This window comes from Nerophis ophidion, linkage group LG06 (assembly GCF_033978795.1).
Source record: "Nerophis ophidion isolate RoL-2023_Sa linkage group LG06, RoL_Noph_v1.0, whole genome shotgun sequence".
NCBI lineage: Eukaryota > Metazoa > Chordata > Actinopteri > Syngnathiformes > Syngnathidae > Nerophis > Nerophis ophidion.
Genome location: NC_084616.1, coordinates 40,115,128 through 40,132,254, shown reverse-complemented (window position 1 = coordinate 40,132,254; position 17,127 = coordinate 40,115,128). Strand labels below are relative to the sequence as shown.

The 17,127-nt window shown below is 41.8% G+C and overlaps 1 protein-coding gene across 2 annotated transcripts in view; it reads right to left on the bottom strand.

The window, feature by feature from the left end:
• Nucleotides 1-10,391: 10,391 nt before the first annotated feature.
• The window catches only part of acot7 (acyl-CoA thioesterase 7), a 153,306-nt gene continuing 146,570 nt past the window's right edge, over nucleotides 10,392-17,127 (bottom strand). For both annotated transcript variants that reach the window (XM_061903759.1, XM_061903761.1), the window contains exon 9: nucleotides 10,392-10,745. In XM_061903759.1, coding sequence (XP_061759743.1) covers nucleotides 10,647-10,745 — 99 coding nt within the window. In that variant the 3' untranslated portion in view covers nucleotides 10,392-10,646. The remainder of the gene's footprint in view (nucleotides 10,746-17,127) is intronic.

Sequence of the window (17,127 nt, the reverse complement as noted above, 5' to 3'; positions counted from 1 at the left end):
ATTGACAGGTGCAAAGGCAGCAATATATGATAAAACAAGACGGCAGCTAAAAAAAAAACTTCCCAATTCATCGCTGAAAAAACCCGCCACGCAAAATTCCGATTATTTTTATGATATCTCCAAAATAATACCGTTTTCTATACAATTGTAACTTGTGTCGAGTAAAATTACAACTCTTTTAATAAAGTTTTAAACTTTTCTTGTAAAATCGCGACTGTTGAGTAAAATCACAACTTTTATCATAATAGTGCACAACTGTTCAGTTTTTCTTGTAAAATTTTGACTTGCGTTGAGTAAAATTACGACTTTTATTATAATACTAGAGGTAGGGATTTTTCGGAGGGCTCAAAAAGGTAAGAAATACAAGAGTGTGTGTGTGTGTGTGTGTGTGTATGCGTGTGTGTGTGTGTGTGTGTGTGTGTGTGTGTGTGTGTGTGTGTGTGTGTGTGTGTGTGTGTGTGTGTGTGTGTGTGTGTGTGTGTGTGGGTGTGGGTGTGGGTGTGTGTGTGTGTGTGTCAAGAATCAATAACGTCTGTCAACAGACTTGTGCAGTCTTATGAAATCATTGAGCACTTTCCACAGCTGACCTTAGGGAGAACGCTCAGATGTGGGAGGGTGGGGGAGCTGGAGCTTCGCCTGTCAAAGAAACGATTGACGATGAAGATCAATGCTGAGAAAATATAAAGCCGGTCACCCAGTAATGAAAGCTGATAGTTTTCACTTCATCTTTAATACATCCGGGTGAGCCCCTAAATGGTTTCCCTTCTGCACCATGCAGGCCATCACTCATCCTGTAAGTGGTCCTGTCGTTCTTCTCATGTCAAAAAATAACCGGACGTCTGTTGATCGGCTTCACTTCTTCTATTGCTAATATTACAAGTCGCCAGGAGGCGGATTTCACGGAGCCTCAAAAAAAAAAAATTCTAGAGTCAGTGGTTCGCATGAGAAACACTTATTTTTGCACCCAAAGACAGAAACAGGAATATGTAGGTACCAAAACTTGGTTCATTAATAGCAAATGGTAATAATCAGAGAGAGGGAAAAAAAAGTAGCCATCTGTGGCTTATAAATTTTGTAGCCTGCTAACAGAAGCACATGGAGACTACGCACTTTACAACTTTATTACCCACCTTAACGCCACAACAGTTCAGTTTCAACACCACAGTCACCGCACAAACACACAACACTTCCAACAATCATGCATTCCTGAACCCCAAAATTCTGAGCATCAACTTAAGAATACAAGTATTCTCTGTGTTCTGTATCATTTTGTTATTAGTGGTCATATATTATGGTCATATTCTATTCCTATTTAAATCAAATTACTATTCTGTTCAACGTGCATGTCATAAAATTTTAGAAATAAAAAGCCATTGTTTTTTTCCCCACGACTTGTATCTTTTCAATTTTTTCCAGCACAGTTAAAGCACTGACGATTAGAGATGTTCGATCATGGCTTTTTTGCCAATATCCGTCATTCCGATACTGTCCAACTCTTAACTACCGATACGATATATACAGTCATGCAACTAACAAATTATTATGCCTAATTTAGTTGTGATGCCCTCCTGGATCCATTAAACCAGGGGTGTCAAACTCATTTTAGATAGGGGGCGACATGGAGAAAAATCCACTCCCAAGTGGGCCGGATTGGTAAAATCACGGCACGATAACATAAAAATAAAGACAACTTCAGATGGTTGTCTTTGTTTAGAAATAGAACAAGCACAAATGTACAAAATCATAATGTTTTGAGGTTGTTTTTTCACACTTACATGTTCCTGTTATTTGTCGTTATTTATATTTTCTGAATAAATTATGTGATAATGTTCATCAGTCAACTAATTGTTGTCCATCAAGTAAAAAAAAAAAATTATATCAAAATCAAATTACAGGATGTTGTTTATGTAGTTTAATAATTTTCCTCAACTGATGCACTGACAAATATACAAAGAATTGTGATTGCGACATCCAGTGAACACATTTAGAACAGCTGTTTCTTTCATTCAAAAATTTCAGGTTCATTTTTATTTTTAAAAAACTCATCCGGCAGGCCGGATAAAACCTGTTCGCGGGCCTGATCCAGCTCTTGGCCGTACGTTTGACGCCCCTGCATTAAACAATGTAGCAAGGTTTTCCAAAATAAATCATGTCAAGTTATGGAAAAAAATGCCAACATGGCACCGCCATATTTATTATTGAAGTCACAAAGTGCATTATTTTTTTTTAACATGCCTAAAAACAGCAGCTTGGAATTTGGGACATGCTCTCCCTGGGAGAGCATGAGGAGGTTTAGGTGCGCGGTGTTGAGGTGGGGTGGGGGAGTATATTGTAGCGTCCTGGAACAGATAGTGCTGCAAGGGCTTCTGGGTATTTGTTCTGTTGTGTTACGCTGCGGATGTTCTCCAGAAATGTGTTTGTTATTCTTGTTTGGTGTTTTTTACATTGTTAAAGTTGTTTATACGGCCACCCTCAGTGTGACCTGTATGGCTGTTGACCAAGTATGCGTTGCATTCACTTGTGTGTGTGAAAAGCCGTCGATATTATGTGACTGGGCCGGCACGTAAAGGCAGTGCCTTTAAGGTTTTTCGGCACTCTATACTTCTCCCTACGTCTGTGTACACAGCGTCGTTTTTAAAAGTAGTTGTGGAGAGGGGCGTGGTCCACGCGTTCCCTGCGGGCGGGGTGTGTGCAGGGGCAGGCCATGAAGCAGCCAACAGGTGAATGGATAACTCAGCTTAAACGAGTTATCTAATCAGCAGTTCCTTTATTGGCAGTGCCGGAGACCATGAAGAGAGGGTGACTGACAAGCAGGAAGCAGACGACTGAAAAGTAAGAGCACCACACATTAAGATTTGTCAAAGAGAAAATAAAACTGTGGTAAAACTCTGCATCTGGCAGTAGTGTGGTCTTGTCAAACCCGACGAATGCGGGGGGAGAGGAAGGAAACCTCCACAGAAATACATTTTACTTTTTGAAACCGATAATCTTGAAACTGATACTGATAATGTCCAATATTACATTTTAAAGCATTTATCGGCCGATAAAATCGCCAATCCGATAATATCGGACATCTCTACTGACAATGGTTTCAAAATTACCAATATGGAACCAGTTTCGGCTAAAATAGAAACGATAGCCATCCCCAAACAGCATCTATAGTTAAAGTCATTCCAAACCAGTGTCATTTAAAATGACCTTACCTGCCGTACTGTACTACTAATAATAGTGGGCAAAACACGGATCCCTGTGGTACTCCATGACTCATTTTTGCACAAACAGGAAGAAAAAAAGACTATTTACTGACTGTAAGCGTTAGCCCACTTAACTCATGATTAGTGCTCTTGTGTCATCCTTTCGTGTTCCTGATGTTTCCCTCTTGTGGGTTTTTTTTTGCCTTTTGGTTTGGGACTCTTTGGGACTGTGTGGGAAGGGGTGACACTTTCGTGACTTCTGTTTTGCTTTTTTTGTGGACTTCTGGATCTGCCTCCCAGGAACCTTTTGGTCATGGAGACCAGCAGACCAGCAGCAAGGTTTCTCTCCAGTGTGTGTTCTTATGTGTTCTGTCGGTGACCTCTTCGAAAGGAATGATGCATTGGCTGAACAGGAGCCCAGAGACTTCCTGGGGGCAGAAGCTGCAAGAGCTTTTGTGTAAGACCTGGGAACACTGTCCGCTTAGGTGCGCACCATTTTAACTGGAATGCCACACCAGATTTCGTTTGGAGGGACTGGAGGAAAGATTGATAGATAGATAGATAGATAGATAGATAGATAGATAGATAGATAGATAGATAGATAGATGGATGGATGGATGGATGGATGGATGGATGGATGGATGGATGGATGGATAGATGGATGGATGGATGGATGGATGGATGGATGGATGGATGGATGGATAGATGGATGGATAGATAGATAGATAGATAGATAGATAGATAGATAGATAGATAGATGGATAGATAGTACTTTATTGATTCCTTCAGAAAAATTAAAATTCCAGCAGCAGTGTACAGAGTTGAGATCAATTTAAAAAAAGTAAAAAGTAAATAATGGGGGTTTAAAAGGAAACAAAATAGAGAAATATTACAATAAGAATAAAAAAAAATACAAAGCAACGATGGGAATAACAATATAACAGTAAAATAAGAATATAACAAGACAAAGTAGGCAGTAGTGAGCATGTTATGAAAAACGTATTGCACTGTTATTGTTTTGCATCCCCTGTCGTCCTAGTACTCCCTGCTCCCCGTCCCAGAGACGAGTTGTATAGTCTAATGGCGTGTGGGACAAAGGAGTTCTTGAGTCTATTAGTCCTGCACTTGGGATGAAGTAGTCTAGCACTGAGCAGGCTCCTCTGGCTACTGATAACACTATGCAGAGGGTGACTGGCATCATCCAGGATGCTCACTAGTTTGTCCACAGTCCTCTTCTCTGCCACCGTCACCAGTGAGTCCAGTTTCATTCTGATTGTAGAACCGGCCCGCCTGATCAGTTTCTCAAGTCTGGAGCTGTCCTTCTTAGATGTACTGCCCCCCAGCACACTACCATGTAGTACAGAACACTGGCAACCACAGACTGGTAGTACATCCACAGGAGTTTTTTACAAATGTTGAAGGAGTGAAGGAGTGAAGGAGATGCGGATGAAGAGACAGGGCTGCGGAGCTGGTCCTGAGCGCCGCTGGGACGGACTAGTCTCACAGTGTCTTGGCTGAATGAGCGTGTATCGGACACCTCGGTCTCCTTGGACGTATCCTCACTCATCCATGCGGACTGGACACTGGCCGAGAGTTGGTGGGCGGCCGAGGGTGGAGTCGGCTCTCTTGGTTGCTTTGTTGGGTCTGCTCCTGTCTCTGGTCATGCTCTCCACAGTGTATATGTTTTTTGTTGTTGTTGTTTTACTTTTGTGGCTGTATGTAGAAGTGGCTGGTTGCATCAGCTCTGCTCGTTTAATGTATTTAATGTCCTTTTTGTTTTTTTATGTTTCCCTCTTACTTTATATGTGCTATGGCTATGAGGTTTTTTTCCCCTTGGCCTCAGTCTAGACCCCCTCTCCAGGGCCCCAGGCTTAGACTAAAAAAAAATGTTCACTCTGTTATGCTATTGTCAAAAGATGAACTAACATATACATGCCGTGTCACAGTTAACGCCTCCATTGCCGGCCATCGGGCCGACAGGAAGTTGTTAAGCTTCACCCATGCTGATGAATTTAAATGGTAAATGTGTTATACTTGTATAGCGCTTTTTTTACAAGGTACTCAAAGCGCTTTGACACTATTTCCACATCCACCCATTCACACACTGATGTAGGGAGATGCCATGCAAGGCCCTAAGCAAGGGTGAAGTGTCCAGCTCAAGGACACAACGGACGTGACAAGGTTGGTAGAAGGTGAGGATCGAACCAGGAACCCTCAGGTTGCTGGCATGGCCCCCTTTTCAACCGCGCCATGCCGTCCTCGTTTAAAATTCTGATTTTCTTTAAAGGGGAACATTATCACCAGACCTATGTAGGCGTCAATATATACCTTGATGTTGCAGAAAAAAGACCATGTATTTTTTTAACCGATTTCCGAACTCTAAATGGGTGAATTTTGGCGAATTAAACGCCTTTCTGTTTATCGCTCTCAGAGCGATGATGTCAGAACGTGACGTCACCTGGGTAATAAAGCTGCCATTTTCTCAAACACATTACAAACACCGTGTCTCAGCTCTGTTATTTTCTGTTTTTTTGACTATTTTCTGGAACCTTGGAGACATCATGCCTCGTCGGTGTGTTGTCGGAGGGTGTAACAACACTAACAGGGAGGGATTCAAGGTGCACCACTGGCCCGAAGATGCGAAAGTGGCAAGAAATTGGACGAAATTTGTTCAAAATACGAGGGTGTGGGAAAAAGCCGACAAAATGGTCAGTCGTTTGTTCCACACACTTTACCGACGAAAGCTATGCTACTACAGAGATGGCAAGATTGTGTGGATATCCTGCGACACTCAAAGCAGATGCATTTCCAATGATAAAGTCAAAGAAATCTGCCGCCAGACCCCCCCATTGAATGTGCCGGTGTGTCTGCACATTTTACTGGCGATGCTAAGGCAGACATGGCACAGAGATTTATGGATAACCTGCAGATGCATTTCCAACGATAAAGTCAACAAAATCACAAAGGTGAGTTTTGTTGATGTTATTGACTTATGTGCTAATCAGACATATTTGGTTGTGGCATGACTGCCAGCTAATTGAAACTAACATGCTATTTAGGCTAGCTGTATGTACATTTGTTGCTATATTTGCATCCAGCGTTTCCCTCCACCCACGTTTAATGCCAAACAAACACTTACCAATCGACGGATTTAAGTTTATCCGGTGTCACAAGATGTGAAACTTCCGATCGTTTGGTCTGCACATTTTACCGGCGATGCTAAGGCAGACATGGCCGAATAGCGTCAATAGCTATTCGCTCAATAGCTTCAGTTTCTTCTTCAATTTCGTTTTCGCTATCTGCCTCCAGACTCCAACCATCCGTTTCAATACATGCGTAATCTGTTGAATCGCTTAAGCCGCTTAAATCCGAATCTGAATCCGAACTAATGTCGCTATATCTTGCTGTGCTGTCCGTGTTGGCATAACTGGATGACGTCACAGGAAAATGGACGGTGGCTTCACAGATAGCGAAACCCAGGCACTTTAAAGCTTTTTTTAGGGATATTCCGGGATGGGTAAAATTTTGAAAAAAACTTCAAAAAATAAAATGAGCCACTGGTAACTGATTTTTATTAGTTTTAACCCAATGTAGAATCCATGATCAGTTCCTCAAAGGAACTCTTCCAATACAAAACTGCTCGATATCACATATGGTTGGTTACCATAGTTACCACATAGTGTCTCCGTGTATGACAGCCGTCTGCAGGCAGCACAAACGAAATGGCTGAACATGTTCCGCAGCAGAACACGCCATCGTCATTGCAAGGTGACGACGGCCGTGCTTTTCCCTCACTAATATTTCCAAGAAGTCACGTCGAGCCTCCTGACGAGGATTGTGCTCTCTTTTTTTTTTTTTTCCCTACAAGGTTCCCTTAACCTCGCCAGGGTTAAAAATAGATGCGAGCCCCAAACATGCAGCGTCACCCACCCCCTCAGCGGAAGCTTGAGACTACTTTTATTTTCATGGGGAGGGTAAATGAAACGCTAGCACGGCGCTCTGGAGGGAGCCTGGGGGTCAGAAACAATAACCTTGAAGATCCAATGACAAACCCTTTTGTGCGTGCGTAAGGGGAAAAACCCGATGTGGGTAATGACAAAGGATGATGAGAGGATGTTTTTGTCTCTAACACTCACTCGCCTCACTTTTTATGTTCATCCCTCCATCAGCTTTCCAGGTTCTTCAGAGGATGGCGTGGCACGGTTGAAAGAGTGACCGTGCCAGCAACAATGGTTCCTGGTTCAATCTCCACCTTCTACCGACCTCATCACGTCAGTTGTATCCTTGAGCAAGACACTTCACCCTTGCTCCTGATGGGTCGTGGTTAGGGCCTTGCATAGCTGCTCCAGCCATCAGTGTGTGAATGTGTGTGTGAATGGGTGAATGTGGAAATAGTGTCAAAGCGCTTTGAGTACCTTGAAGGTAGAAAAGCACTATACAAGTATAACCCATTTACTTTTTCAGCCTTTTGAGGTCAGGACAAATAAAATACATAAAAAATGACATTTTAATTCCTATTTTATTATAAACATCCATCCATCCATTTTCTACCGCTTGTTCCGTTCGGGGTCGCTGGAGCTGCATTCGGGCAGAAGGCAGAGTACACTCTGGACAAGTCGCCACTTCATCGCAGGGCCAACACAGATAGACAGTTATAAACATTACATTTTAATTCCTATGATGATTAATATTTCCAAATTAGAATCAAACATACTTTATTAATCCCCGAGGGTAAATTTAAATTTTCAGCACAATGTTCCCTTTAAACCATGGAAATTTTACATTTGTAATATGTTTTTTTCAATTCTGTGAATATTTCTCACATTTAGGATCCAGCACCCCGCAACCCCGAAAGGGACAAGCGGTAGAAAATGGATAGATGGACAATTTCCACAAATCCTTATTTTGTTGTTGCTGTTGATGGCTGTTGTTGTTGTTAGGGCGGCATAGCTCCGTTGGTAGAGTGGCTGTGCCAGCAACTTGAGGCTTCTAGGTTCGATTCCCGCTCCCGCAATAATAGTCACTTCCATCGTGTCCTCGGGCAAGATACTTTACCCACCCGCTCCCAGCGCCACCCACACTGGTTTAAATGTAACTCAGATATTGGGTTTCTCTATGTAAAAGCGCTTAGAGTCACTAGAGAAAAGCGCAATATAAATATAAGATATAAATATAAGGTCCGGTGGCCATGGATGAAGTGCTGGCTGTCCAGAGTCGGGACCAGGGGGTGGACCGCTTGCCTGTGCATCGGTTGGGAACATCCCTGCGCTGCTGACCCGTCCCCGCTTGGGATGGTCTCCTGCTGGCCCCACTATGGACTGGACTTTCACAATATTATGTTAGACCCACTCGACATCCATTGCATCCAGTCTCCCACATTTGCAGTCCTCTCCAAGGTTTTTCATAGTCATTCTCATCAACGTCCCACTGGTTTGTGAGTTTTTCCTTGCCCTTATGTGGGATCTGAACCTCGGATGTCGTTGTGGCTTGTGCAGCCCTTTGAGACACTTGTGATTTAAATAAACATTGATTGATTGATTGATGATTCACTTCACACTTCACTTGATAGAAATCAAATTTAGCTTCATGGCTAAAATATTGGAAAATGTTGCTGTATAATGGAAAATGCTAAAAAATAAAATAAAAATTTAAGAATTCTCAAAAAAAGTTTTTTTAGGCCATCTCTGCACTAACTCCAGTATATGTTAGCAGCAAAGAGGAGTTTTTACAACTTTATGATTGTATATGTTTTGAAAAGGTTTCATCATCCTTTTCATACCAAATAATATATTGCGAGGATTGATTCTGAATTGAATCGTAAACAAAAGAATCGATTTGTGAGTCGTTACAAGATTCCGATTCCTATTTAGAAGGTTATACACTACACTACAGCAGTGGTTCTCAAATGGGGGTATGCGTACCCCTCGGGGTACTTGAAGGTATGCCAAGGGGTACGTGAGATTTTTCCAAAATATTCTAAAAATAGCAACAGTTCAAAAATCCTTTGAAATATGAATCTAAGTCTATAAACTGTGAAAAGAAATGCAACAATGCAATATTCAGTGTTGACAGCTGGATTTTTTGTGGACATGTTTCATAAATATTAATGTTAAAGCTTTTTTTTTTTGTGAAGAAATGTTTAGAATTAATTTCATGAATCCAGATGGATCTCTATTACAATCCCCAAAGAGGGTACTTTAAGTTGATGATTACTTCTATGTGTAGAAATCTTTATTTATAATTGAATCACTTGTTTATTTTTCAAGAAGTTTTTAGTTATTTTTATATCTCTTTTTCCAAATAGTTCAAGTTCAAGTTACCATGAATTGATTAACGTGGACCCCGACTTAAACAAGTTGAAAAACTTATTCGGGTGTTACCATTTAGTGGTCAATTGTAGGGAATATATACTGTACTGTGCAATCTACTAATAAAAGTATCAATCAATCAATCAATCAAAGACCACTACAAATGAGCAATATTTTGCACTGTTATACAATTTAATAAATTACAAACTGATGACATAGTGCTGTATTTTACTTCTTTATCTCTTTTTTTCAATCAAAAATGCTTTGCTCTGATTAGGGGGTACTTGAATTAAAAAATGTTCACAGGGGGTACATCACTGAAGAAAGGTTGAGAACCACTGCTCTAGAGTATGCAAATCAATACTACAATGATTATATTGTATTGTATGGATTCTACAGAGAGCATCCTGTGAGTCAGCTCCATAAGGATGCGAGGATCCTTGGCATTTCTAATGGAGGGCAAAAAAACTGGGACAAGAACGCAACAAAATTGTCTGAGGCACAAAAAGGAGTGAAAGAGATGAGTCAGAAAGTGACAAAAACAGCGGAATGGAGCACCAACATGGAGGCTGCTGCTGCGGGAGGAGGAGGAGGAGAAGGAGGAGGAAGGGAAGCGAGCAGGAAGTCAAGAGTGTGACAGCGAGAAAGGCGAGAGCGGTCGTCACCCATCCCTCCCCCCTTTCGGGGCGTGGGAGAGATGTGAGTTGAGTCAAAGCCCCCCAAGCCACTCCTGCAAACCCTCTCCCGCGGTGGAAAGATGGATGGCGTGTGTCCTCTCAGCCAAGGCATGCCCAAGACAATGACATCATCAACATCATCATCATCATCATCATCATCATCATCATCATCATCATCAAGCCAGCAAAGGACACGAGGCGAGAGCCCAGACTCACGCTTGCATCTTTAATTCATTATTTATCCTTTTAATCATCTTTTTTAATCCCTTCTTAAAATCTCAATACATTTTTTCCAAACAATCTCATCAGAAAATACTCAGTAGTTACATTAAAATAATTCTCTTAAGCAGCTATACTGTATGCGAACACTTTGGTCAAGGTTGAAGAGGAGGCTACGACGAGAGGAAGAGGAGGAGGAGGAGGAAGAGGAAGAGCGGGCTTTGATTTCCTTCAGTGTTGCGTCGTCGTCACTGCTTGCCTTCCTTCTCTGCCATTCTCTTGGCTTTATTGTGGAGGTAACGGACTTGGCCTTCTTCGTAACGCCTCTGCTCCTCCTCACCGCTCACCTGGGCAGAAGAACGACAACAATTTCCAGATGTTTTCCAAAAAAGTTTGTGCATTTTATTCGTGCATTTGTCCGTTATTATCAGCTGCTTGCTCGCCCGTGCCATTTTTCCTCAGAATCAGAATCATCCATCCATCCATCCATTTTCTACCGCTTATTCCCCTTGGGGTCGCGGGGGGCGCTGGTGCCTATCTCAGCTACAATCGGGCGGAAGGTTGCGTACACCCTGGACAAGTCGCTACCTCATCGCAGGGCCAACACAGAATCAGAAATACTTTATTAATCCCAGAGGGGAAATTAAAATTTTCAGCACAATCCCATTCAAGATCAGACAAACATTACAGGGAGACAGAACAGGATCAAACATTACAGGGAGACAGAACAGGATCAAACAGTACAGGGAGACAGAACAGGATCGCTGACGGGTCTGCCAATTTCCGGCGCCCTTTACAAAAAAGATGAGATAGAGGAAAACAATTGAGACCTCCGAATTCGGGAGATTGGGTGGGGTCAGGGTAAGTGGGGCGGGCCGGGGGGCGGGGTTAAGGGGGAGGAGTATATTTATAGCTACAGTCTACTGAAATTCAAGTACCGTATTTCCTTGAATTGCCGCAGGGCATATAGTATGCGCCTGCCTTGAATTACTGCCGGGTCAAACTCACTTCGCAAAATAATTAGCGCATGCGAGTGACACTTCCCCTGTCATCATTTTCAAAATGGAGGAGGCTGATTTCATTACCGGTAATTTGAAATCACATAAAAAGAAGAAGATTAAGAGCTATTCAGTAGGATTCAAGGTCCAAGCTTACATCATAGTCAAATTTTTACTGCATGCCTTTGGTAAGTGCCGGAGTGAAAAGCGGTTTTAAAATAATTAGCGCATGCTTACTTTTACCGCATGCCTTTGGTAAGCGCAGGAGTGAGAAGAGGTTTTAAATTAATTAGCGCCCCGGCGGCAATTCAAGGAAATACTGTATTTCTTTTATATACAGTATGTATATATATATATATATATATATATATATATATATATATATATATATATATATATATATATATATATATGAAAGAAATACTTGAATTTCAGTGTTCATTTATTTCCACATATACACATACATAAAACCCCTCTCTACTTATTGTTGTATTTGAAAGTGCAATGCTTTGCAGCCAGTAGCACAGCCTTTGAAGGAGCATAGGTATGGGCAGCATCTGTGACATTCAATTTGCTGGAAAGGAGTGAGTTTAGGGATGAATTGTCCATCCTCGTTCTATTCTCTGTCATTATCTTTTTTTGAACATCAAACCCACATCTGCGGCCTTCTCCAAAGTTTCTCATTGTCCTTCTTATTGACATCCCAGTGGGTTGTGAGTTTTTCCTTGCCTTTATGTGGGATCTGAACCGAGGATGTCGTTTTGACTTGTGCAGCCCTTTGAGACACTTGTGATTTAGGGCTATGTAAATAAATATTGATTGATTGATTGAGATAAAACAGTTACAAATTTTTGAGCAGTTAAATAACATGCATTAAAGTTAAACATTTAAAAACGCTCCTGGATGACATTCGGACAATAACACTGCATTTGTGTACAAATATTGGGTTATTTTGTTTAGAAAATGTTAATTGAGCAAGCGAGTAATCCCCTGTGATCAATCATGATTAATAAAAATTTCAGAATGTGATTAATCTGATTAAAAAATAATTATTTGACAACAGCACGGTGGAACACGGGTCTGTGCATGTGCCTCACAATACGGATGTCCTGAGTAGTCCTGAGTTCAATCCCGGGCTCGGGATCTTTCTGTGTGGAGTTTGCATGTTCTCCCCGTGACTGCGTGGGTTCCCTCCGGGTACTCCGGCTTCCTCCCACTTTCAAAGACATGCACCTGGGGATAGGTTGATTGGCAACACTAAATGGTCCCTAGTGTGTGAATGTGAGTGTGAATGTTGTCTGTCTATCTGTGTTGGCCCTGGGATGAGGTGGAGACTTGTCCTTTTGACCAATTATCTTTATTATGTGTTCTGCTCGAATGCAGCTGAGATAGGCTCCAGCACCCCCTGCGACCCCAATAGGGACAAGCGGTAGAAAATGAATGTATGGATGGATATTTGACAGCCCTAGTTTTAATATAATACTTGGGACATAATATTTTACTATGTTTTTATACGTTAGTTCTTTACTTTTAGCTTTTCCGTGTCTGAAGTCAATCACATAAATGGTTTTGTTTTATACTTTTTACACTGTAACTGCGTCCTGGTGCAAATCTATCCAGGAATCGAACACACGCCCTCTGCCATGCGAGGTAGAAGACAACTGTATACCAGTCATTTAACATTTTTATGGTGTCAAGACTCCCAGGTTTCGTAATCCATTGTTTTGCAAACTATAGTGAGAAAAAAAAAAACTTTTTCCGCTTCACTTAGGTCAGGTTGACTTCAGATTGGTAGGGGTCGACGTACTCCCGCCTGCACTTTAATTAGACCGCCAGGCTACCACTTAAACCTCATTTCCACCCCCGCTAGACAGCATCCACGCTAACTTTTTTGATGCCGCAGCAGCCCTGCACTACTCTGCCAAACAGGGAAACGTGACTTGGCGTCTGTTTTTATTTTTTTTTAACGCACCCTGCATGTGAATACGGCGCATTCATGGCTTAGTCAGAGGAGACTCTTCACTCTGCTCACACGAGGGGGTTGGGACATTCAAGAGCACCTGCCACTCAGTGGCGCTCAGAGCTTGACAGATGGCGCTTTAACTGGATGGCGGCAGCAAGGTGGTAAGACATACCACAAAATGGGATGGAGCCGAGCACTGACTCGTGGGAAGAGTTAACATATCATAGACGATCACTGGTGATAGGATAATTCTATTTGTTGGAAATTGATACAATGTCATATTAAAAAATAGTGACCAGGAATTAGTTGAAAAATCGACATGTTTGTGGTGGGAATGTTTGCCTACCACATTTGCATACAACAGATAGTCTTGCTGGTATGGAACTATTATTGCCATAGCGGCTGCAGACTATCCATCCATCCATTTTCTACCGCTTATTCCTTTTGGGGTCGCGGGGGGCGCTGGCGCCTATCTCAGCTACAATCGGGCGGAAGGCGGCGTACACCCTGGACAAGTCGCCACCTCATCGCAGGGCCAACACAGATAGACAGACAACATTCACACTCACATTCACACACTAGGGCCAATTTAGTGTTGCCAATCAACATATCCCCAGGTGCATGTCTTTGAAAGTGGGAGGAAGCCGGAGTACCCGGAGGGAAATCACGCATTCACGGGGAGAACATGCAAACTCCACACAGAAAGATCCCGAGCCCGGGATTGAACCCAGGACTGCAGGACCTTCGTATTGTGAGGCAGACGCACTAACCCCTCTGCCACCGTGAAGCTCGGCTGCAGACTAATAACTATAATTATACCACCGCTGTTAAGTAGCAACGCTGCTAAGGGAGTCCTTTTATTTGGTTGTATCGCACCAAACATATTTAGATCATGTACTAAAAACTAGAAGACAGTAATACAGGGGTCGGGAACCTTTTTGGCTGAGAGAGCCAAGAAGCCAAAATATTTTAAAATGTATTTACGTAAGAGCCAAATAATATTTTTTTTAACACCGAACACAATTAAACGCATGCATTTTTAAGTAAGACCAACATTTCTAGAGTATAATAGGTCTCTTATTCTTTGTAATAATATTGTTATTCTGAAGCTAACTGTGTATGTGTGTGTGTGTGTGCGGACCTGCAGCGAACCGGAGTGTTTCCAGGATCGGCCTCAAAATCAGCGACAGGTGCGTAGATTGCCCACCTGGGCCTTGTTATCTAATCACCTGTCGCTCTGTTATAAGCAGCAGCCAGGAGGAGAGACGGGGTTGGAGCAGGAGCCAAAGCACGAGCGAGGGCGAAAGAGAATAAGACAATTGCTGGAAAGCAACTGAGAGACTTATTAAAAAATAAAAAAATATTGCAACCCTGAAACAGGCTCTCATGTCGGTGCTTGGTGGTCTGAAAAACCCCCAGGAGGGCAAGCCCCACAATAACCAATAATAAATAAATAACTTCTTACCATTAACGCAACTTCTTGAACAGGTGCGGTAGAAAACGAATGCATAGATTAAAAATGCATGAGAATGTTTTATATTTTGAACGTTATTTTTAACACTGTGATTACAAGTGGAATTATTAATTACTTATCGTGTTAAGCAATGTCAGCTCAGACTTATCCGAGAGCAAGATGCTGTCAACAAAAGAGCCGCATCTGGCTCGCGAGCCATAAGTTCCCTACCCCTGCAGTAACACAATCTTTGCAATAATTGTCCATGCAACAAGAAATAATAATCAATTATGACCAAAATGAATTTAACACATCGATGTTGACTTCAATGCTGCTGACACGCTTGTCGCCATTAACCCGTTGCTTATTGAGCTGAACGCCAGGCCATCTAAAAATAAATGCCGCACATAGCTTGGACTAGAGCAGGTTGCCGTGACAACCGGCCTTGTTTTGCCTCTGAGGGGACACCAGCTGAGTCTCTGCCGCTAAGGAGTCAGAAGGAAGAAGGAAGGAAGACACATACAAGAGGAGAAAGGAAGGAAGAAAGGGTAACAAAGAGTGAGAGAGACAAATGGGAAGCGAGGAGAAAGGAAAAGGGGACCGGACAAGGGAAGGAAGGAAGAAGTTAAAGGAAACTGGGGGAAGAAAGAAGGTATTCCAGGGAAAAGGGAAGACAGGGGTGGGAGGGGTTCATAGGAAGAATGGATTTGGAAAGAAAATGATTGTTGAGAAGGAGGGAGGAAAATAAGGAATGGAGATGTAAGGAAGCATAAAATGTGGAAAAGGTGGAAACGATGAAAGGAGAAAAAGTAGATGAAGGGAGCTGAAAAAGTGAAGAATGAGCGAATGGAAGATCCAAGAAAGGAGAAGGAGACATAAATGGTATAAAGGAGGGATGAAGGAAGACAAAAAGGAAAATATAAAGCAGGCCTGGGCAATTATTTTGACTCGGGGGCCACATTTAGAGAGAAAATGTGTCTGGGGGGTGGTATATCTATCTATCTATCTATGTATATATATATATATATATATATATATATATATATATATATATATATATATATATATATATATATATATATATATATATATTTATATATATATATATATATATAAATGTAAATATATGCATGTACACACGCACGCACACACACACACACACACACACACACACGCACGCACGCACGCACGCACGCACACACACACACACACACACACACACACACACACACACACACACACACACACACACACACACACACACACACACACATATATAAACTGTGAAAATCTGCTGTACAATATGGGTGTTTGGGTCCTATTTTTAGGAACACGAATACAAAACCTCACAAAAATGTCTGATTGAATGCTAAAAACGTTATGACAGACCACCTTAAGGAAACAGAATGGAATTTAAAAATGTTCTACTGAATGAGACCCCCAGAATGTACATGAATATAAAGAATGTGGGATTTACGATATTAATTTCTGAAGGATAAAACACTGAATATTGACGACATATGAACGTCACTCCCCCTCTCCATCCACATTATTTACAGTCAAGCGAAACGCAACAAAAATGCAACAAAACACGGCGAAATATGAATGTGAAGGGTAAAAAAAAACAAAAAAACACCTACAACCTGATATAATATCACTTTTTTTTGGTAGAACTTTGTTTTAAAAATCTACTTCCGCGTCGGTCCCTGACACCCACATTTCAGGCCGCTCTGGAAACACTCAGTGGAAACGCTCCCCACCCACACTGCTTGGTGCCTCATCTGAGCTGCTGTGACTTAGATTACTATGGTAACTAATTTGTTGACCATAGTAACTAATTAGTTTACCATGGTAACTAGTATATCATTCAAAAGCGCAGATTCCAACCATTGAAATACTTTGTATAGTTCAAGACTTACGGTCATGTGAAAACATCACTGCACATCATAATGGCAGCTACACTTTGCATCTTAAAGATCTAAAAAAAATATTCGGAAATATCCGGCGGGCCAGATTTAAAAGCTTAATGGGCCGCATGAGGCCCCGGGCCTTAATTTGCCCAGGTCTGCTATAACGGAAGGACAGAAGGTTGGAGAGTGGAGGGGAAGGAGACATACTGCATGAACTATAGGGATGTTCCCGTCAGTGTTTTATGCTGCCGATACCGATCATTCATATGTGAGATCGGCCAATACCGAGCACATGTATTAACTCTAAATATTGTGGTTTATTTACAGTGAGTGCAACTGACCATTTAACAATATCAACCCAATATTTAAACTAGTTCCTAATTACTAGTACACCATCCATCCATC